Source organism: Anas acuta, chromosome 4 (assembly GCF_963932015.1).
Source record: "Anas acuta chromosome 4, bAnaAcu1.1, whole genome shotgun sequence".
NCBI lineage: Eukaryota > Metazoa > Chordata > Aves > Anseriformes > Anatidae > Anas > Anas acuta.
Genome location: NC_088982.1, coordinates 29742254 through 29766104, shown reverse-complemented (window position 1 = coordinate 29766104; position 23851 = coordinate 29742254). Strand labels below are relative to the sequence as shown.

The window sequence follows — 23851 nt, the reverse complement described above, 5'->3', positions numbered from 1 at the left end:
ATAGGCTGGGTGGACGTGGAGGTGGAAACTTTTTACATAAGTAAGGTTTTTCTGTACTTGATCATTTGAAGCAAAGTAATGCAAAGACTTAGAAGAGAGGGAGTAAGCCTCAAGGGTTGTGGGAAACATGTTAAATTTCAGTTTATCTTAAGGAATATATCGAAGATGAGAAGTAAGGAAAAGCAGGTTTACTGAAAGGCAGAGAGAAACCAAGGTAGCTCTGCGTTATGAAGGTCAATAAGCTAAAATAACATAGGAAAGACAAGTGCCAAGTCCCAGTGATTCCCCAGTAGCAATAGATGTAGCTGAGTTCTGTGTCTATAAATTGCTACACAGAAACACAACGATAACTAGCTATGTTCTCTAGCAGTCATGCACAGCTAAACTGACATGCCTATCTACCTGTGCAGGCAATAAAGTTGGTCTTTAGAAATAGAACCAAAGGAATTCTGGCTAGTCAGGCTTTGCTTTTGTTGCTTAATGGAGAAATTTACACTTTTGTGTATATTTTCACTTTGATTGAGAATATAAAGGTGAAAACAGAAACAATACCTCTTTCACAAAACATGCTTCGCGGTTTTCTTCTTTGCAGCACTGTTCCCTCATGGCAGTAAAAGCCGCAGTGACGGAGGTCAGCTGTTCCTGTGTGATCTGGGGCTTGTATTTGATGAGGTTGATGAGCATTCTGCAAGAAAAGCAAAGCAAGCACTGTGAACCTGGAAGGGTAGGCACACGGATTAGGACCACTTCTCAAACACTACTCCTGCAAAATCTTGTCTTTCTTATTGCCCACTTGCTTTCTATAGCTTTGTTTTTTTTTTTTCCACCACTCAGGTAGGTATTTGCAGTGGGGAGTCAGTATGTGCCTCATTCTTCTGTGGGGAAAAAAAAGTGGCAATGCTCATTTTTGGAGTTGTTCCACTGTGAATGCCTATAAATACATACAGCTGGTTTGTGTTGTGTACCACTCCAGAGGGTCCGAGGCAGTATGGGATTGCCATAGCACAAGTTGAGCTCAAAGAGTTGTTTTTTTTTCTTTTTTATGTTTTTACACTGTGTCTTGTGCAGCTCCTGTAAAGGACGGTGCAAGGGATTAACTTTAGGCACCTGGTGCTTCCATTCTGGTGGTGTATACACCAGTGCAGATTCCCACCTCTGAAAACGACTTTCTTTAATCAAAGGCAGGTAAATATAGGTTGAACTAGAGAGGAAAAGAAACCACGATAAACATGAGAGGAAAGCAAAACAGTTCGAAAAACATGTCGGTGTGCATTGCCAGGATGAGAATAAGAAACGGGGAACAGTAAAACAGGCATGTCTTACTCCTGCTTCTTGTGCTGTAACTTTTCCTCTTCTGTTGTACACAAGTCTTCGTGGAAAGTGAACAGACCAGGAGTCAATGATAAGGGCACATAATTCTCATCAATTTCTAGTTTCCCCATGCATGGCCTCCTAAGAGCGTAGGAGCTACTACAGCAGTGGCAAACACCGGGGTTTATTGGGTTGGTTAGGTGTCTTCTACATATTTCTCCAAGCACAAGATCCAGCTTTACCAAAAGAGGTGAAAAAAAAACAATCTCATGTCATTGCTTTATTTTCTATTCTTCTCTGAAATAAACCACTCTTAGTAAAGTTGTAAATAATAAACAAGAATTTAAATTAAGCTTTGTTTATGATATATAAGTTTATTTTTCTACTGAATGCTGTCTTTTGTTAGTGCAAAACTGGTTCAGATTTATCAGAATATATATATGTAGTTTTAGAGACTGTTCTTTGTGCATAGATATTATGTGATTTCTTCATAAAATGGTGCTTCCTTTTGATGTGTATTGATCAGCAGGTTTTGTGGGTATGTTCTACTGTTCCTGTAAACATAAGGTTTCACAAATGATGGCTGGGTACATGCTGAAGCTTACGTGTTTTGACTTATGGGCTTGGAGAACACTATGGAAGAGCTGCACAAAATGTATCACTTTCATAGAGCAGTATGGCTTCAGGCATCTGGAAAGGATGATTCCTCTAGAAATAACCATCTCTCAGATGAGATCATTAGCTCCAGAGAGAACAGGGTCAGTCTGCCTGTACTGCAAAACTGTTAAATGCTTAGCGCTGGCATGACAATTTCCTGATCCTCACAGAGCATCATTCAAGCATTAACTTCAGTGACACTGCATTATGCTTACTTCAGCTGTGTACCTGGTAGTACACCATCAGTGCAGCTCAGTACCTGAGTCAACCTTTTGCTCATTTACTGGTACTGTAAGTTCTTGGACCCTGCTAGTAGCGGGAATTGTCACAGAAAAAGTAGGAGAAAGATGAGGGGGGAAAAAAATTACTCACGTTTTCTTCAGCACAAGGCAATAGCTTGTCCTGGCCTAATTGGCAGCATTTGGAGCCGATTGTAGTCATTTGTTTGGTGAATTTTATTAGCTCTGCAGATGTTAGCTGAGGCATCTTCTTGGTGAAGCTCATGAGAAGCCTGAAATTATAATTGATTTGTTATTGGTGCTTTTGATTCCACCAGGCAGCAGTGAGCAAGCCACTGCCTTCACATGAATAAAGCTCCAGCCAAACCCCACAGAAAAACATTCATTCATACAAGGGCAGGGCGAAGCCTGGTGTTTATAACTCCTGTAGGCAAGTATAAGCATGCTCCGTTAGTTGGAGATCTCTCCTTCTGACCAATCTCTTACCAGGTTAAGTAAAATTAATGGTAAGAAGGTCATTGATATGTTGGTGAGCCCTCTTACGAAACAGTATGTATACTTTTCCTGTGTTATTCACTTCCTTTGAATGTAGGGATCTTGTTTAAAAGCCAAATTGAACTCAAGTGACTTACTGACAGACTAAATCAGGATAGAAGATTAGCTCCAAAAAAGTTCACTTTTTTTTTTTTTCTTTAAAAATATGCTTATTAGCCATCATGGCCAGGAGAAGCATAGCAACTGTTAAATAGGCAGAAGTAGCATACCAGATTTATTGGAAACCTGGAACTCCTAAGGTCTCTTAAAGATCAAGCATGCCCAGGAGTACAAATAGCCTACTCTATCTCCCCAGAGTAAGACAGCAGAAGCCTAACTTTAAGTATGCAAGCAGTTTACAGATTTCATTGAGGTTGCTTACATACTTCGTTAGGCATGTGCTCATTAACCTTGCATATCAGGGCCAGAGTTCCTCCAAGAGGCTTGTGCCTGCATGTTGCATTTAAGCGCAGCATACATTTAAGCTACTCAGGTTTCATTCTGTCTCCTGTAGTTAAATCTTGTTACAATTATTAATATTTACATCTGCTGCAGGAGATTGAGAGCAAAGTCTTTTGCAAAAGATGCAGCAACTGCCTTTTGGCCAAAATTACAACTCTTAAGTTGGAGCTCATAGCTCAAAATGCAACTATAAACCAAAATAGTCATAGGAAACATAGGTGCGAGATAGAATAAGTTGTCATTTCACTGCCTCAGGAGTTTGGATAAGGACAGAACCCATAAGAAGCAAGAACATTGTTTCAGAAAAGAAAAAAAAGTCTTTAAAGTAATTAATGTAATCTTAAAAGCAATTAACGTATTGGACCACACATTCTAGTGGTGTCATTTAGCCTAGCTTTTTTGCCATACATGGATTTACTCCAGCCTGAGTTGTGCCAGCTGGTACAGCAATAATATACGCATAAAATAAAATCAAGGAATACTCGTTTTGGAAATAGTAGTCTCCTTTCTCCTTGTAAATGTCACAGCTTGTTTTCATCACACTTTCCGTTTCATAAATGTGTTTCTTCAGTTCTTCTTCCTGAGGAAAAGAAATTAGTTTAAGGAGTCACTTTTCAGGGGGAATGCAGAATGCCCTACTGCCTGATGGTGAGGCCTTGATATACAAGGCTGCCTCTCGCCTGATACATACCACCAATTTTTAATTTCATGAGAAGTCTTTATCTGTCTACAACCTCTATACTGCCTGAATGTGACTATTGTCCAATTGAAACAACTTCATTAAATTCTGTATAATGGACGGAAGGCTAGGTCTGAAACTCAGGGTGGCTCCAAACTGCAGACAAGTACAATGCTAAATGTCTGTATCTGAGACAATAACCACAAGGGTCTTTCACATTTGCAAGAGGGCAACTGTTACTGCAAGGGAGCCTAAAAAAGAGTAGGTAGTGGCTCACAGACATGCCAGCTCCACCCATCCCCCCAGCACGTCTGTCTATTCCTTATAAATTACTGGTGTACCACTGTGGCACCAATGCAGTCTCTTACAAAACATCTTCAGGGAGGAGAGGTTGGGTACCTCTTAGCTGATGTTTGCAACAAGAGAGGAGTTGGTTCTTGTCCTGTCCCCAGAAAAAAAAATTCGTCTTGACCCAGAGGGCCTGAAGTCTTTCCCACCTACCAGCTCTTTTGATCTACCAGTCTTCTCCCCAGGGTGAGGTTAATACCACGGGAGGAAAGCAGAGGGCTGCCTGAGGAACCCAGTCCCTCCAGGTGCTGCTGCAGGGGTGCATCCTGCTCCCACTCTGCAATGCCGCGTTCATTTCCCAAGCAACCCTTATCTGCCTCCAGTCACTGAAGTCTGTGATGGCTCTGCTGATGCTTTTCTGTACAAGAATCATTTGGGCCTCACAACGTTTGCTACAGGAACTGTGGGTACTTGCTCTAGACCTGGAGTAGGGATAGTCACTATTTAGCCAGAACCAGTCCTATGGTCATGTGTCTGTAACCATCAATGTATTGTGTGAAGCATGATGGCACCCACCCCTCTGCTGCAGCAGTCTTGTGGAGAATCAGTTTTGCAGCACTCCTCCAGCAGGTCCTCATATCCTTTACCAATTCTTAAAAGCATTTGAGCAGAAAATTCAGGGTGTCTTCTGGAATATTCATAGAGAAACCTGCAATATGTGGAGTAGGTATGTAGTGGATATTAGAGATAAAACAAAACTGCCCACAAGCGATCAGGGATGGTAAGGACAGCAGGGTGCTTTTGGGATGGTCTCATCTGACCTTGCATGTAACGGGGAGAATTTCACAGAATCACAGCATGGGACTCAACCAAATCAAAACTGACTGACTTTGTATGGTTTGGATTTTTGTTCTTTAAATCCTACCTAAATGATGATAAAATAATTTCTAGTAGCAAAGCCATTTATCAATAGACAGAAAAAAAAAAAAAAAAAACTCTACTAAAAGCAGTCACCTCACCTGGAGTAGTTGTGCTCAATCTATTTCTTGGGGACTTGATACTGTTTCTGTTGCAGCCTTTTTTTTTTTTTTTTTGCCCAAGTTTAATACTAATAGGATCGGGGCATCATCACACAAAGGAATATGGCTAGAACAGAAATAGATCAAACCTGTTTGGATCAAGACATAAGCCTGACTTAGATAAGTGTTTTTTAATTCTCATTTAAGAGTGGATCAAAGCTATATTTTGACCTTGAGATCAGAACTGATAGTGCCTAATTTTCACATGCATTTCTTCAGTTTTCTCTGAAATAACCATTGTGCCCTGTTCAGCATTTGTTCCTATTCCATATCCTCCACGTTTGAGTGGTATTTTACTCAGGTAAACTTGTACAGTATCACACGCCCACGTGCTCACAGAGCAGGCATCTGAGACTAATAAGCTGAACTTAAACTTTCAAACTGGCTCCTTTTGACCAAAGTAGCAAAACAGCAAAATGGAAGGGTAGAGGAAGATGTGTTACCTGGCTAAGTGCGTATCTTTTTCCTGAGCAAAGCGTTCACATATTCCTTTGTCTTCTATAAACTCCCTGACATGGGGGGACAAGTTCGCAGGTTTGTCATCATTTTCTGCATTAATTATGCATTCACTTCTTTGTAACAGTGGCTTTTCACAGCACTTTTTAATTTTACTTGATATGATGTCTTGGTTGGTGCAGACATAGTGTAGAATCTCTTCCTGAAAGGTAAACAAAGAAAGGAAAGAAATGTTATCATGTTTTGGTCTCTATTTTTTTGATCAGTATTCTTATCCCTGTTTTACAGACAGAGAAGGCGACACCCAAAGAAAGGAGGTGCCAATGCTGTGCAATGGTCACCTAGCAGAACAAGGAAGACTGAAGTCCTCTCGCTCTATTTGCTGAAGCCTCTTGCTTGCCATTTGATAGGTGCTAGGTAACCACCTAAACAGAGAAGTTAACTCTCTAGCTAGACAGCACAGACAAGTAGTGAGATAAATGGAATTGGTTTGTTAGAAGAAAAGAAGGAACGGAGGACAGGCAGACATTATGTCTTGCAGAAAGTTGCATGGAAAATATATGGCACTGAAGCAGTGTTAGGTCATTTTAGTCATAAAGTGGTTCTTTCTGCCCTTTTGGATGATTTGATGCTGGAAAAATCAAATGAGAGAGCCAAGCAGATTTTTAGACTGAAGAAACAAACTCCAGGTTTGGCAAGCAACCAGAACCTCACATGAGAGAGAAAAAGAAAAAGAAAAAAAAAAAAAAAGGCATTTAATTTTTCCAACCATATAAAAGTTAAATGAATTTTACCCTATCGTGCATACACTCCAGCATATCTCCACGACAGCAGTCCTTGTGCATGTTAGCAACATCCATCACAAGTTTGCTAACAGTAACAAAATCAGCTTTAGGAAATTTCTGGCTTATCTGAGCAAGTTTCCTGGAATGAAAAACAATACATAACTGCTTATATTAATGTGAGACTGACAGTTCACACCATTTTCCTGTAGAGGGCGTTATGCAAACTGATCAGAAACGGTCGGCTCCTCCTCCCACTGAAGGTGATAAAAATTGTCCCTTGAAGCCGGTAACTGAGATACTTAAAGTTACCTGAGGATGCTGAGTGAAATACAGTGTGAGATAAAAACGACGTGGTAGGTGAACATAAAATTACAGGAATAACCTTATGTTTTTAGAGCTGGGCTGTACTGTGCTCACGATCACTCTTTCATCACAAAGAGCTTGGTTAATTTCAAACTTTGTTTTTCAATTTTTGAAAGCTAATGGCAGCTTTTAGGGAAACAGTGGCTACTGTCATGCATAAATTTTCTTCTTAATCTGTACGCCTTGTTAGATGCTGCTAGTGAGCTGCAAACAAAAATGACGTGGCCAGTATTTGGGGTCATCATACTGTGTGCAGGTGTGGATTCACTTTTAAGCTAGTGTGCGATATCCCTACTTTATTTTAATATGTGTGTGCCAAATGGAGCTTACAGAAGGAGTCAGGAAGGATTGCAATGAGTGTCTGTAGCAAAGCATTACATCTTGGTGATGAATTTGGCTGTTCTGTAGCCAAAGCAAACAAATGCAAGCCTTGTTTGGCAAGCAGGGGGAAGACTTACAGAGCCTTTATGGTCCTTTCTCCAAACTTCTTCAGAATTCCACATGTGTGTTCCTGCCTCAGGCCATCTTCTCTGACTGGCTTCACTACCTTTGGTGCCTGGTAGAAAGATGTTAAAGGCCATGAAAACAGAACAAAAGACAAGACAATGCTTTAGGGTAAAACTACTGATTATTTATTTATTTATTTATTTATTTATTTAGGAGGGATTTTTAAATAGTGATAGAAAGACTTTTACTGTCCAAGCTGCAATCTGAACTAAGTGTTGTGCCTGCTATTTACTCATCAGCATGTATTAAATAAGTATTCTGCGAAAGGAAACTAGAACCCTTCTAGAGAGTAGTTTATTATTTTTAGGGTGGGGAAGAAATCTTTACGGGGAAGCTACAGGACTGCCTTTGTGTTACTATTAGCTAATGTTAGTTGTCATTTGTTAGTGGTATTAGCTGTCATCTCTTGCAGCCCAGCCAGAGCGTAAGAAAGGTATATTCAGCAAGGGCAGGTTTCCCATGCTTATTTTCCACTGTTAAGGTAAGTTGCTGTGAATTTCTGACTCTAGTTACATGTGGAACATACCTCTACAGTGCAAACACTTGTCCAAGCAGGTGATGCACTATCATTATGGGGCTATAAACAGGGAAAAACAAACAAACAAAAACACCACACCACGTATTTCTGCACTCTGCATACTACCACTTCCTCTCCAGGCATCCTTAAAACAAACGTTGTGCACATAGCAAAGGCAGAACTGATACCATGGCAGGTGTGGGGACTGCCCTTGGCTCCATATACATCTACCCAACATCCCAATTCAGGTATTTTCATTTAAAAATTTAAACTATAATTTCAGAGAGCATTTAAATCTGATTTCAGCCCATCCTTAACAAGGTGAATTCTAACATCAGATGCAGATGCTGAAAAAGAAACAGACAATAGCCCTGCTTTGGCATTTGTTTAGCTATGGGAAAGCCACTGCTCACATGTTGTTAAACTAAACCCCTGATATGTCATACCTGTCTCCGAAAGCATTCCTCCAGGTTATGAGTGGGGTTTTCGGCACTTCTACAGCAGTCCTTCATCATCTCATCATAATGGATAGCAACAGAAAGGATTGTTGGGGCATAGAGGAAAGGATGCCTTCTGGAAATCTCATAGATGAAACTAAAACAGAGAGCAATGTCTTTACTTTCAGAATAAGCCCCCACATACAGGGGACTGCAGTGTTATTGTAGCATCTGCCAGTACATTAAAATAATAGCTACTAAAAGTGACTGTTTTCCTGTCAAAACTATTAGCTGTATAGTGCAGTGTTTATCCTGGAAAAAGTCTGATGGGGCTAGCATTTTCCTAGAAATGAGGGGCTCAAATCTTGATGGTCCTGGCCTAGAGGTCGCAAAACATCTGCTTGCCTTTTTAGGACTGAAGGGAGGTCCTTGGTTTCCAGATGAGCCCTCTGGATAAACTACAATGAAATAGATCAGATTGTTTATCATTTGGACATATATTCAAAGCAGGAGGTGGCCGAACAAGGTTCATATAAGGATAATCAGAGCTGGCTGGATTATATAAATGTTTCTCATTAAGAAGGAAAAAGAAGATAGCATTACAGAGAGTCTCATATTGAACCTTTGGTTGGTACTGCATTTATGGTCTCTAGGCTTGTTATTATCATATCCAGGCAACAAATCTATGATTTATTTACTTACTATCCTGTTAACGAATGTTGATTCTGTGAATAATTTTTGCAGGCAGCTTCAGCATTTGGCCTTTCAAAAGGAGAAATGAATGCTCTTGATGAATTTTTAAGGGAGAGGAAGCAATCGTTTCTTTCAGGGTCCTTTTTAGCACAGCAGTCAGTAAACCTTGGAAGATTTTCCTCCTGGCATATTGTATCGAGGAAAATCTTGTCCTGTGAAAAATTAGAAAAAAAAAAGTTGATGCGTGTGAGCATTCCATTTTACTCTTGTGAGCTTTCTGGGGAGACTTGTTAACCCAACAAGCCCTCACTTGCATAAATGTATAGATTCTCTCTTTTTCTTTCCTCCTGCTTTGACTGCAAAGCATATCAGACTGACCTCTAAAACATAAATGATATGTCACGCTCTGATAGCTACTGTTATGCCAAGACAGACTTTGAAGTAAAGTGGTTTTGGAACACACTGTCCAGGTTTCACTGAACTTAAACCAACATTCAGACCCTTGTTTCTTGATTACATTTGAGATGATGGTAAGATTTGCACAGTGTTGTTTCTAACATAGCAGGATTTACTCTTTTCTAATTAAAGTCAGCTGATGAGTCCTTGTTTCTTGTTCATAAAATAGCAATGTTCAGGTTCAGCTGTCAGTCATGTGTCAGCTGGGAACTGTTTTTATTCAGGGTTTGCTTCAGACCCAAGTTTAACAAATAGAAATGTGTCATAACACAGACGGATAGTCATGTTTTGTGATTGAATCTGCCAGCTCAAAAGTGTGTTGGAGCAGACGCCACCAAAAACTAGCAGTGTGAGTTAATGGAGTAGAACAAACATCTATAAGCATCATATTTGCTAGAAACATCTAATTAGGCTCTACTGGTTTATTATTTTTTTTTACACTAGCCATAAAAGCACAACTTTGCAACCATCTTTTACAAAGATATAGATGAAGTAATTCAAAAGTTGCTGTGATATATGGTGGGGGCAGAACATTTTTTTCCTCCACTCATCTTGAGATGCCTTATAGGTGAGAGCATGGCAAGGGAAAAACGTCAATAAAAGCAAATCTATACACAAATAAATCACATCTCCTAATAATGTGTTCCTTTTCGGAAGAAATATGTACCAGTACTCTGAAATTATAAGTCACGTTTGAAAGTCTGTGCCATATTAGAAGTATGGACAAGCTTACCAAAGGCTTCAGACAATCTGGGTTGTCTCCATCTGCAGCAGCGCACCTTTTGGCAAGATCTGTTACAGCTTCAGCCATTTTAACCGCTTTGGTGAATGTGCTTCCTTGCACGTACTGAGCAAACATGATCATGGCACTACAAGAACACAGAGCGATAAAGATGTTGCTGCCTGCCTAAAAACTCATCACATTACTTTTAGTGTGAAACAGTAAGATGATCATATTCTGTGATTTTTGTCATCACAGACTGAGTTTGCATGGGCTGGTGGAAGAAGTCTTTTGAGTTTGACTCACTGTATGTGTTCATTTCCAAATGACACAAAATACCACAGGGATGTTCACTGGCAGCAAATTTGCAAGTAGACTTTATCTGGACAACTTACATGGCTTTAAAATTATTCTCCTGCAGCTGAGAAAAACGCTGGCCAATGCTGTTTTTTTCCTCTGAAAAACAAGATAATTAGTCTTTGAACAATAATAAAAAATGTTAAGTGAATTCTTCAAATGCTTTATATATATATATATATATATATATATACAGGAGTTTCAGAAAAACATAATTCAGTGCCTGAGGTAGTGGCACTAGGTTTAGAAGGCATAAGCTCATATTACCTATCTGACTTAAGTATGAAGATGTGAATTAGTTTTTGAAGTACAGGACCAATATAGTTCCCCTGCCTCATTCAAGTGTTGTGGAAGGAATTTGCTGAAACCTAGAAGGTGTTCAGCTACTTAGATGATGCAAGTCACGTGATTAAACTCATTAGAAAATACCTTTTAACCTTATTTTAGCTATTTAAGGGTGTACTTAACTGTTTCGTTGCAGATAAAGGCTTCTCTATGTAGAAAGCATGGAATAATTTGAGGGCTACATTGGTAGTCAAAGCTCCACAAAAATTCACAGAGCCACATCCTTCTGTACAAGCTCTGCATTGGCCCAGTGGAAAACAAATGTGCTCAATCTACCTGAAGATTATGTGCAAATATTTTTCTTTTGTCAGTGGATTATTTATTAATGGAAAAACCTAAACCTAATCATTTCTTGAGTTCCTCATTCATTAGAGAATATTTTCAGAGATTAATTTCAACATAGTGGGTATATTCCCGAATCAGGATGATACTGGCTCACATCCATGTCAGTAGGGCTGAGAGCAGTATAAAAAGATCAAAGTGAAGAAATAAGCCAGCTTCTCCAAGTAACTAGGAAGTGTGAATTGGGATGATAAGAAGAGATAATAAAAATAGCAGTTGTTTTATGGTCTTGGGCTATTTACTGCATTTGGATGTTCTGAAGATGAGAACATGACTAATGATAGAAATATGTAAAGTGAAAGACTCATCTGAACTGCACACTACAGGAGGTTTTCATTTGCCTCATTTTTGGCACTTGACCTTAGTGCAAGGCAGGGCCATCATAAGCCTCTCCAGGAGTCAGTGAAGAGCAACTTAGATTCCTCCAAAGCATAATAAAGAGAAATTGCATAACTTAGCTACTGAATAGCCATCTGGATGTAGCATCCTTCTTGTGCCTTCACTGTGTCACTCTCCCATGGACTATAGAGGGAAGCTAAAACAACTGCAGTCTTTACTTCAGCAGTTCTTGGAGTACCTGAAATTCAGTGGAATAACTCCCCCAAAGATTAAATTACCCTTCAATACACATCCTCTCAGTAAGTTCAGGCTGTCCCACTACATGGACTCTCAAGACATTAAGAAGCATCATGTCTACGGTTGATCTCAAGAAACAAGTTATACAGCTACAGTGTTGTCGTATATCTTTCACTGCTAAGAAAATACTATCTAAAATTGACAGTGATAAAGTGAGATACCAAATAACCATGCATGCCAAGTTGTATTTATCAGCATTAAATGAAAGAATAGAATAAAAATATGAGATATATGCTTACCTATGTCCCAATAACTTCTAGGCAGGGCTTTGACTACAGTAAAGCTTACTAATAAAATGATATAAATTACTGTTCTCCAATTCATAATGTCAGCCTTTGGCAGAAGCCTGAGATGGGTTTGGTTTATCTCTGAAAGGCAGAAAGATTTAAGAGGAATGATCTTATATACTCTACCAAATGATTTCTGGTTAATCAAAACCCTTTTAGTGCCATATATAACATTAACCCTTTTAGAATATTCCCACAATAATTAAACATGACATTATTTGCTTAGTATGATGGACCGACCAGCTTGTTGCAAAGAAGGAACCTTGTAGATTCTTTTTCCCCCTGAAATTTAGACAAATAGACATTTTAAACTTATCACACTTCAAACAAGAAGTTTAAACATTCTTTGTGCTTTTTATCATGAATGTAGATCTCTTCTACTTACAGATTTGTTCAAAGGTGATTGCTGTGCAGAAGATGCCTTTGTAACACACTGTTGACTGAAAGAACACAAGTTCATCAGTTACCCTGAGATTTTTGCATCTTTCCTTGCTGAGCAAGCTATCTCTTGTTCCCACACTTGGTGGCTCCCACACTTGGCATGGTGAAAAAGGTGAAATTAAGCAGCCCATGCAATGTATTTGCAGCATTAACAATTAGCATCAAAGTATGTCAGAAATCTTGAGACAAAATCAAAACTATAATGAATGGGAAAAATAATAAAGTTACTTAGTGCCTTCTTAAAAAGTATTCTATAATCATCATCACGATGAAAACATCATATTTTTGGAGATAGAATGGCTTCAGAGAGCCATGGGTATTTGTAACTAAGAGACAGGCGGGCAAGGATATGTATATTCGGTCTGAAGGAGGCAACAAAGATAGAACTTCTTATTTTTTTTTAGTGAGAAACTGGCAATATTCTTTGTTCCATGCTGAAGAAAGATGATGAGGGTTGTTTGTTATCGCATGAGACAGTATCAAAAGGAAAAAGATTCTGAATGAAGGTGGGAGCATGGGGACAATCTGGGGACTACCTACTGCAATCCCACATCACTTCCCCTAGAAGCAGCAGGGAGAGATGCAGATTGATCCTCTTAATTTCAGAATGGTACCCTAATACAACCTTGCTACTCTAAGCTCTAAAACTAAGGGAAGTGGGGGGTGAGTATTTGCTTGAAGAAAAACTGCAGAAACAGCTGAGACACTGATGTTAGAAACTTTTTTATAGCAAGTTCTTTATGGCAGGAGTGTGTTTGAGAGTTTTTTTATGTGTAACATGTTGTCCTAAGTATTTCAGGAAGCTGTACTTGGCTGCTGCATTTAAAACCCTTAAAATCCAGTTCTCTATTGAAGTTTACAATGCTTAGGATGGTTTAATATTTTTATATATTTAATCACTATTAGAGTAGCAATGTATCTATCTACAATGAACACTCTCTCATTTGCAGGAGGAAAATGTGTGTACAATATTTAACCAGAAGGAAAGAGTGTGTCAAACAGCCAAAATAATCAAGAATTCCTGCTTTTCAAACTTCAGAAACCATGCCAACAAAATCTGTTTTACACTTATAGAGACCAGAGTTGTCTCCAGACCTTCTTCAAACTATCTGGCAAAGGCCAAGGTAGAGCTAGAACAAGCTGATTGCAGTCAGGGTTTTTGGAGCTATAAATTCCCATCAGCTGGGGATGGCTGCATGCAAGGGGGAGAAATGTCCTCAGCAGACTCTTGAAATTCCCAGGTAGCTCTTATGCTGCAAAGTTTTTGTTTTGTGTATTATTGTAAGCAAAGAGGTGAGTTGGTTTGTGTAGGTTGTTTTCCTTTGTTGTTTGTTAGTTTTAGGGGAAGGTTCCTGTGTTTTGTGCTGCTCTCTGTTCATGCTGCACTTTGGTCATTGATTAGCATTCTCCAAGTAGGCTCCCAAAGAGCAAGAATGTCTCCCCAAAGCTGAAGTATTTAGTCTCTCTTCTTACTAAGGAGAGCAGAATTTGTGAGTTTATTTTTCTTCCTTAAATTTTTTATGATGGTATCAATATATCCACTGCATTTCTTTAAAGTCAATGTTGGTACTTTCTGGTAATGTAAGTAATACATGTAAATCATTCCATTATACCCTTGCTTTATTGCACTTGGAGAGTAGTATTCTTACTAAATCTTGATCATTCGTTCTAAAATGAGTGATGTTTGTAGGAAGTTAATCTACATGGATGAATTAAACTTCTTCCTGAGTAGTGAGATACTTGGTTTTTACAAAATCCTAAGCTGCTTTGATGTGATATTTGGAGTTCTTTTCCATGTAAATAACTTCCACTAGTCTGATGTGCTGTCTAAAACTCGCACTGGAACTTTCTTAACTCTTTTTGTAAAGAAAATATCACTCATATTCATATTTTTAGACTGTGATTTAAAAAAAAAAAAAGGAAGATAGCTAGGCTTAATCTGGTTAGGTGTTTTGGAATCTGTCTTGTTCTGATACTGGGGTATTTCGCCTGCAGAAGACTTTTTACAGCAATTGTTATGAACCATGAAGTTTTGATTTCTCCCATGCTATCTCCTTTTAAGTGCTTGTCTTTGTTGCATGCCTAAATCTCCACAGGCCTTATCAGCTTCTTAGGTAATAAAAGAAGTTTCTCATCCCAGGGTGCATACTGCAGGTAGCTAACCTCTGCATGGCTTGGCGCAGGGTTAGCTCTGAGTGAGCCAGTAAATGGGGTATCAGCAGTCCTACATGTCTGATCTCTGCAGGCTGGTTACATTTCTGTAACTTCTGTGATCAGTCTCCTTAGACGGCTGTGCAGCATGCATCTTGTTAACCTACAGGTTATTGAACCCTCATTATTCAAATAACTTGTAATATGTTCTAAATTCAAATAATGCCCACAGTACGATGGTTAGCAGCACCTGTTCTGCCCCTACCAGTGGTACTTCCTGCCCTCTTGGAAATAAGCAATAATTCCCTGCTCTGAAGGGCAAGTACTTGTAATAGTTAGCTCTAGGAAGGAAAGGATAGAAGTATGGGTTTATATGTTAAAAAACTGAAACAGAAAACCTGGCTTGCTTTTGCAGGTTTTTGTTTTGTTTTTACACCCTCCTTTCATTGAAAATCCTAACCCTTCTCTCTTCCCATCTTCCAATAATTGTTTTGTGATTGAACATATAGAATTTTCAATTGAAAACAAAAACTATTTTTCTCTTGGATCCATGTTGTTCAGTTAATTATCTGTAGGTTCCTTAGGAAAGCTTGTTTTCCTGGAAAGTGTTTGAGTTTTTCCTGCAAATATTTAGCTAAAAAACTGTGAGCAGTTCTCTGTTCTCTTACTGCTGTGACACACATGTGAATAGCGTTCCAAGTGCTCTGAACTAGTATTGTTCTCAGCCCTGCTTGCTAAAACATACTGAACTTATTGTGCATACCATGGAAGTATTGGCCAAAGCCAGATTAATTCAAATGAGAAAGCATGTTAGAGCTTGAGGGCTGCCAAAGGAGACCTAAGTTTTTTTTTCTGTCTGTATTTTAGGATCTGCTTTGAAGCCGATTGAAGGGAGTGGAAGACTTTCCTTTAAGATCACTTGTGACAATATGACAGCTAACACTCACTGCTGAATATATGCCTCAAACAATAAGGCCTTTATGGGATGTATTATAAAGAACTTTCTTACCTTTTAAAAGTAAAGATTTACTTTTAAAGGTAAAGGTTTGCTCTTTAAAGAGCAAATCTTTTCCAGTGTATGTAGCAAACCTGGAGGCAATACAGGGAGGAAACCCATGTTGTTAACTTCATTTCTTCAAATGATTTAACAGGTTATTTGGCAATGCTAGGAAGTCTGATGGTAAAGAATTACTCTTTTCAGTCATGAAAGTGACTGATTATCATTTGTGAACTTCTGTTTGACCTGGATAACTTCCTGGATTGGTATATTTTTTGCCAAAACCGCATGTCTCAACAGTTTTCTTACTGCATACATAGTTCAGTTGTGATTCTTTTAGAAAAAGATGTCTAAATTCATGGGCTATTCACCATGTGGAGAAATATGACTTGTTTCATAAGTAACATGGAATGTTTGATGTGGAATTCAAGTATTCTATACTACACATTTAAATATCTTCATTGCTGATATAAGCTGAAAAAGATGCGTGATAGTATAATTTATACCATTTTTCTCGTTAAGAGGAGTCCGTTCAAATTCCATTAATTTTAGAGAATGAAAAGATTTGTGTGTACTATCTGGCTTCTCCCCATTTTTCAGTCACACTTGGGTGCTTTGTGTGGCCCCTTGATTTGATATGATCTGACATTTTTCCCTTGAGTGCCTGTTGTAAGGAGTGTTCACCCTGTGGGTGTTGTAAGCATGTCTGCACAGGAGACTGGGTAACCTCTGGCAGTACAGGTGGAAGCATGCCCAGGCCGCGCACGCCTACCTGCTGCCGTAAGCTGGCAAAGATGTCCTCTGTCCTTTGGTTCCTCTGAGTAACTTGGCTGGGAATGAAACAACTTTCCTCGCCACTTTACTGGCAGTGCTCTATGCCCTTTGTCTCTGGGCTCGTTTGGACACATTTGCAGTGTGTTATGTCAGAGTGGTGTGTTGGTGGAAGGTGCAATGGGTGCTTTGTTTGGTCCCAGTGTTTGGCAAAAATTGACATGTCCCAGGAGCACTTCTTTGTGTGGGTGTTAGTACTATAGCAGTCTTAGCATGTCTACGCAGAAAGGAGCTTACCCTGTCTTCAGTTTCTTTTAATTCTGGTAAAATTTTCTGGTGTACTTTGAAGTGAAACAAGAAGAAACAAAGCCTGTTAGCAAGTAGACAAATTAACGCCTTCATAAATTGGATATATTAGCTTCAGACTCTGTAGCCCTCCTTGCAGCATAAATTCACGTACATTTCACAGCCGTTCTTCCATTGGGACTTCTCTTCCCATTCATTTTGTCTGTGACGCTGCTGGGATACTGAAGGCAGACTGATCTGTCCAGGATAACTCTGTAGGCCATGTAGTACCATGTAGCTACCAGGGTGGCACAGCCATTTAGTATTCCTAAAGAGGAAACCGAAGAGGTTTAGTCAGTGGCTGATACAGCCACGTCATTGTCCTAACAGATGGTTTGTTATTTATATGTGATCAAGGATTCCTCATTAGCCTGTTCTTGAGGAAATTATTCTTGAGCTTCTGAGAAGAAATCTAGGTTTTCTCCATATGAAGAGCTATTCTCCCAGCTACAGTTCTCTGAAGCTGTGCCTTTCTCCCAGGCGTGCTGCAACAAGAGCACAAAAGGAAAAAGCAACCATCCCATTGTTGCTGCCTGCTGGAGCTCCATGGCACTGTTCCTATTTTTTTTTATTTTTTTTTTAGCAGACAGACAACCTTCCACTTGAGTCTTTCCAGGTACAGGATGTAAAGTTTCTGTCCAAAAGGACATTTGGTCAATTCCATGTCATAAGGACTAAGTAGTACCCTGCAAATCTTACTACTCTGACTTCTATCTTGCTTTATTCCTCACCTTCTCTTTCATTTCAGGGCCATGTCAACAACAAAATACACATTTCCTGTAGAGTACAGAAGATATAATTGAGTAAATAAAGTGGTTACAACTCACCTCAGAGGGGATCTCTGTAACAGACATCATTTTAGATTGTAGAAAGAGGACAGAAAATGGATGTGTATGTTGTACTTGGAGGACTGCCATCTCTATTCAGGAGTGCAAGTTCTGGTTTCATTCAAGGGGTGCCAATAAGGATTCACCAAGAGAACTGAGAGCCTGCTTTAGCTCTGCAGGATGCTTTCTTTTTCTTTCATGCCATATTGAGATGATCTTATTGGATCTTACCTTGTTTTGCTTTGCGTGAGGATCATGTTGATGAGAGGCTCTTCTACTTTCCTTACTCATTGCAACAAAATGTCCCTCTGGAGGTTCTGGGCTGAATTGGTTATCACACCCTAAGGACAGAAAAAGTAATCATTGATAATGGGTGGATTGTGGGTATCAGAAGTGGGATCTGCAGCCTGGTATTTAGCATGCAAGCTTTAAATGAGTTGCTGTTTCTGCTGAGGTTGCTGCATTTGTTACAATACAAATGCTTTTTGTAGGGCAGGAAATCATATACCAGTTAAGTATGAGAGCATAAGACAAACCCACAAAATCTGGAAAGGAAGAAGTAAGCTATCATTCAAGTTAATATCCTTTTCCTTTTTTTTTTTTTTTCTTCCCTCTCTCCCTAATTTCCTAAGCTCCTACATCTATGTATGTTCCAAATCCCATAGGGGGTTGTTTACAGCTGAATGGGACACAACAAAGTACAAAGGGTGACATTTACAACTCGTCCTTGTCTTTATCTGGCACCTGTAGGCGTGATGGTCTAGCCAAGTGAAACACCATTGCTGAATGTCAAAACAAGCTATCTTAATAGCACAGAATCACTGTTATCTTAATACAACACAAACTTTGGTTGCAGTGACCTGCTTACACAGCGTTTTTGATAAGGTGGGGAACTTACTATGCCTGCTTGCAGGTACCAAAACAAAATGCATGCACTTTAGAAGGCCCCAAACAATTTCTTATGGCTACTCTGCAAAAGACTGTGCTCCCAAGATAATGACTGTTGTACAGCTCACTGTGGACCTACAAGAGTTTTAGCTTTTGGAGTACAAATCGTCTTTTAACTCCTCAGTGTATGGCATTGCCTTATCTGGGGTTCTCTTCTGGTCAAGTCATTCTCCCACTGCTGCTCTGTCTGCTCCCCTGTACTCCTAACACCACTCAGTTTACAGCCTGACCCTCAGGGCTGACTGTTCTAGCAGGCCCACAGAGTGGTGACAGCTGTCAAGACTAAACACACTTTTGAAACCATCCTACCAGCTTTTACAGATCACTTCCTGAAAAGGATGAGGACTTGCCTTGGTACAAGTGCATAGAGCAGTTATTTTTGAATTGCAGGTGGAAAGTTTGTTGACTTTTGTTCCACCAGGAATCTATTTGAGATGGTTCTTCTAGCAAAGGATCCTGTTTCTCAGTGGAATACTGCCTTATGACCTTTTATTTCTCAAAGGCCAGTGGCTCCTATATTATCTTATTCTTTTCCTGACAATTTTTAGGTTGTTCATGCAGCAAAAGTGTTATGGTTGAATGAACAACTTTGAAAGGTAGACGTGAAGTCTACCTTTTAAGTGCTAATTTCATATATAAAGCTTGTTTTTACTTAAACATTTGTAAACCTACTTTTTCAGTCACACTTGACTGTTGTCCACTGAATAATATCTCTTGTGTGTGCTGCTGGATAGCTAAAATATGGCATGGCAGTTGGTTAGCATAGCACTTTGCCCAGAAAACTCGTTAGTTTCTGGAGTAGTACTAATCAAGACCAGGAGGGGGTACCTAGGGTATTTCAAGTGGTGTCAGATGCCACCTTGTAGTCAACTAAATTTAGTCAACTCTCTGTAGCTTCTGCATGTCTGAAGAATGAGACAAGCAGGCCGGTTGTATAGAATGCCTTAGAATTCTAGAGACTTCTAATGACTTGCCCCTCTTTCTTTTGAGGAAAAGGTATGTAAAATTGCTCTCCCCATTGAATTATGTCTACCTGGCAGAAATCCATGCTAGAAGAGATAGAAAGACAACCATTCTGGACTCCTGCTAGAAATGAGTCAATGGAACAGGTCACTCTTGCTGCAATTCAGCACTGAAGTATGTAAGGGTTTTTTAAGGAAGGGATATGGAAGAGGGAGGAAGCAATGGCTTTCATTTCTACCATGTCTACTCTTGCATTAAGCCACTTCTGCAGTGCATGTGTAGTTTGCTTTTGCTTTACAGAATTAGCCGACAACTGGAATAACATAGGTTTCCCAAGAGTTTCTTCATTACCCAAATAAAAAAGAAGATATAAAAAAAAAAATAAGTTATAAAATCCATGTTCTTTCAGACAGAGTATGACTCCCAAGATGAGCAATCCAACAACCGCTTTTTCCTGCACAAGTACTACAAAGGACATGTTGCTTGGACCATGTAAAAGATTCCCAGGCTCTGGGAGAACGCACATCCTAATAGACATGTCCAGGTGTTACCAGTCTCTGTATGTATTCTGAAGATGAGCTTTTTCACTTCACGTTCTTTGTGAAATTATGCAAAAAAAATACCAAAAAGTTACCGACACAGTTGCAAAGATGTAAGGTCATCTTAAGGAAAACAATTCTACTAGGATTTTCCTACCTATATCTTGAGCAAGTCTTTTCTGATTCTTTTGCATATAGCAAACTGGAAAAGAAAAAAATCAAAGAACAAACCGGTAGTCACTTCGTTATTGTGGATTATATGTGACTATGCAGGAGAACTTCAAAACAAAGAAGACTGGAAGCAATGAAGTTACTTACATGCTGTTATCAATGAATGCTTGTAAACAATTAACTACACAAATGTAAATTTCCATTAGACTTCAGTGAGGCTTCCCAACTACAATCAACCTTGCTGAAAAGAAGTGTGACAAAATTATTTAATTAGGTTTGTGATTTTGGCCAGACTATTTTGAAAGCACCTTGTAAACTCAGATTTTTACTTTGCCCAGCTACTTAAGAAATAGTGTAAATAAAGATTGGGAAACAAGTTTTCCTGTAAATTATAACTTGGTGTAATCCTCAAACTGTGCAGCCTTTTCTTTTGTCAATATTTCTTGAAAATTGGTCTGTATTGGTATTGGCAAATGATGGCTCAGGCAGAGGGGAGATTTGCCTTTATTTTTCACTTAGGACTACATATCATTAGGAAGTTAATTCAGAGTATCAATTGCTTTGCATAACTTGAGGGACAGTTTCCCCCATCTTCTCCATGTTTTATATGCTTCCAATAAAAGAAGTAAATGAAGTTTCATTTTTTTTCTTCACCAGAGAAGACCAGAGGGTACAGCATGCTCTCACAGGTCTTTTGTGACACCTATATGCAGTTAAATTTGATAGATTCAGCAACCAAAGCCAAATGAAATGTTTCAATATTAGTCCTAGTGACATGTCGTTTTATCTTGGTTGAAACTCAACTTACTAGTCCTGGTTGCAGAAAAGTCACTTCCAGGTCTTTGGATCAAGACGCTAACACAGCATGAATCAGAAAACATAAAAGAAAATAAAGTCACTTAGCGCTGATTACTAAGCTATACTTATTTTAATTAACTTAAAAAGCACACCCACTGCTGAGCAGCAAGTCATGTGCTACCCTTAGTAAGAGGTAACAGAGAACAACCCCTGGGCAAAAAGATCATAAAGATTTATATTATGAAAAAATATACCTGATGGTGCTAAGGGATACATGATGATGGTAGGAGACTTTCTTGTATATCTTAAGATGCACCCAAAATTTGCACACTTTTGATATCATACAGTCATAAAGATCTTCTGACATGTATCTGAGAACAGAAAAGCTGCTGTTTGACCAAGAGGAATTTTCTGTAAACTTAGAAGCATGCCTTGGTCCAGAGCCACTACCCATTGCCAAGCTCTGGAGATATTCTACTGTTTTTTTTTTAAAAAAAATCTGAGCTCTTCATGATTAGCATCATACGCTGGTATGGAGAGCTAGAAAAACGGTCTTGCTAACTGATCAGTTTGCTGTTTTCTTTCTCATAACCTGTATATAAATATTATAAAAAGATATACAAAGATCAGGATGTCATCAAATGTTCAAATGAAAGCTGAAGCCTGCATTAAAGGAATTCCCATTTATTAAAGCTGCAGCAGGTGGCTTTACAAGAGACTCTCGAAAATCATGAGCTCCCAAATATTGAGACTGAATGCAAAGCAAATGGGGCCAAGAGGGCGTGGCATTTCATCAACCTCAGAGGGACTGTGAGAAATCAAGCAGTAACAGGGAAATGCCATGGCCAGGAGATGACAATACTTTGTGGGGATGTTCTTACAAATACCAGTAGCAATACCCGATGTTTTAAAAGACAATGGAAACTGTGTTTACACGCAAGACAACTGTTACTTCATAATTAAGAGTATAGTACAGGTATGGACAGGAGGAGGTAGCTGATTAATTCAGGGATGAAGAAAATAAGCTTTGGGCAGGTGGGAGAAGAGTCTGATGGATGCAGATGATGAGTGGTCAGCTGAAGGAATTAAAGACTGAAGGAGAGGGCAGCAGGAAATGGATATGGTTTCTTACCCTTCTGCTCCTGGAGAAGTCAGATAAAGATCTTGCTTTCTAACCACCTAAGGGAAAAGCATCATTTCTAACTTCTGGATCGTGCTGTTATTCTGGAAGCTCTGGAATCTGCACAGACATCTTCTTCACACAGCAATGGTAGGTTTTGCGCAAGAATTAATGATTTTGACTTTGTTTTGTTGGTTTAGCATATGAAATCTAAATATAACAAACAGGTTAATTTAGAGGAGTTTTCCATCAACTAGTGTTAATGGATGATACTGTCAAAACTGTGTTTCATGTAAAAGATGGGTTTGTAGCTGCCATCAGGCTTTTCCCAAAGACTGAAAAACTTGATTTGCAGATGTAGTCTTTGTGAATATTCGAGGTTCACTGGTCATGGTTTTATTAACCTTCAGAGAGGGTATACAAAAAAGAGATATGAGCTATTAAAAAAGTGATAACAGAGAAAGTACAAATTAGCTTGCATATTACTGAGTGGCTATAGTACATCACAAACTACAGCTAAATATTGATTTGCTATACTGTGCTGTTGTAGGAGGAGGAATAGGCAAATAGGGCATACAAACAGGAACAGAGTGCAAGGCTTTGTAATTCTCTGGAATACTCAGCACTGCAAGATCTCACTCTTTTAGATTCCTGTGTATTACAGCAGTACCATGTTCACAGAATCACCTAGGTTGGAAGAGACCTCCAAGATCACCTAGTCCAATCTCTGACCTAACACTAACCAGTCCTCCACTAAACCATATCCCTAAGCTCTACATCTAAATGTCTTTTAAAGATCTCCAGGGATAGTGACTCAACTGCTTCCCTGGGCAGCCCATTCCAATGCCTCACAACCCTTTCGGTAAAGAAGTTCTTCCTAACATCCAACCTAAACCGCCCTTGACACAACTTTAGCCCATTACCCCTCGTCCTGTCACCAGGCATGTGGGAGAACAGACCAACCCCCACCTCGCTACAGCCTCCTTTAATGTACCTGTAGAGAATGATTAGGTCATCCCCAAGCCTCCTCTTCTCCAGACTGAACAAGCCTAGCTCCCTCAGCTGCTCCTCGTAAGACTTGTTCTCCAGACCCCTCACCAGCTTTGTTGCTCTTTTCTGGACTCACTTGAGCACCTCGATGTCCCTCTTGTAGCGAGGGGCCCAAAACTGAACACAGTACTCAAGGTGCGGCCTCACCAGAGCCAAGTACAGGGGGACTATCACTTCCCTAAACCTGCTGCCCACACTGTTTCTTATGCAAGCTGGGATGTTGTTGGCCTTCTTGGCCACCTGAGCCCACTGCTGGCTCATATTCAGCTGACTATCAATCAATGCTCCCAGGTCCTTCTCTGCCTGGCAGCTCTCCAACCATTCCTCTCCCAGCCTGTAGCTCTGCTTGGGGTTATTGTGCCCCAGGTGCAGGACCCAGCACTTGGCCTTGTTGAACTTCATACAGTTGACCTCAGCCCATCGGTGCAGCCTATCCAGATCCTCCTGCAGAGCCTTCCTACTCTCGAGCAGATCGGCACATGCACCTAACTTGGTGTCATGTGTAAACTAAGGGTGCACTCGATCCCCTCATCCAGATCACTGATAAAGATACTAAAGAAAACTGGCACCAGTACTGAG

The 23851-nt window shown here is 39.6% G+C and overlaps 1 protein-coding gene across 2 annotated transcripts in view; it reads right to left on the bottom strand.

The window, feature by feature from the left end:
- Nucleotides 1–23851, bottom strand: part of LOC137855822 (alpha-fetoprotein-like) — a 28030-nt gene that overhangs the window by 1530 nt on the left and 2649 nt on the right. The window contains exons 2-16 of one of the 2 annotated variants that reach the window (XM_068680418.1): nt 17915–18024; nt 16972–17124; nt 12104–12232; nt 10580–10640; nt 10197–10332; nt 9017–9219; nt 8324–8471; nt 7312–7409; nt 6500–6629; nt 5693–5907; nt 4747–4879; nt 3686–3783; nt 2341–2479; nt 1324–1547; nt 553–685 (exon numbers count right to left, since the gene is read on the bottom strand). In XM_068680418.1, the coding sequence (XP_068536519.1) occupies nt 553–685; nt 1324–1547; nt 2341–2479; nt 3686–3783; nt 4747–4879; nt 5693–5907; nt 6500–6629; nt 7312–7409; nt 8324–8471; nt 9017–9219; nt 10197–10332; nt 10580–10640; nt 12104–12188 (1803 nt within the window). In that variant the 5' untranslated portion in view covers nt 12189–12232; nt 16972–17124; nt 17915–18024. Of the gene's footprint in view, nt 1–552; nt 686–1323; nt 1548–2340; nt 2480–3685; nt 3784–4746; nt 4880–5692; nt 5908–6499; nt 6630–7311; nt 7410–8323; nt 8472–9016; nt 9220–10196; nt 10333–10579; nt 10641–12103; nt 12233–12536; nt 12595–16971; nt 17125–17914; nt 18025–23851 lie in introns of those variants that run through there. The other variant, XM_068680417.1, reaches the window with a different exon arrangement.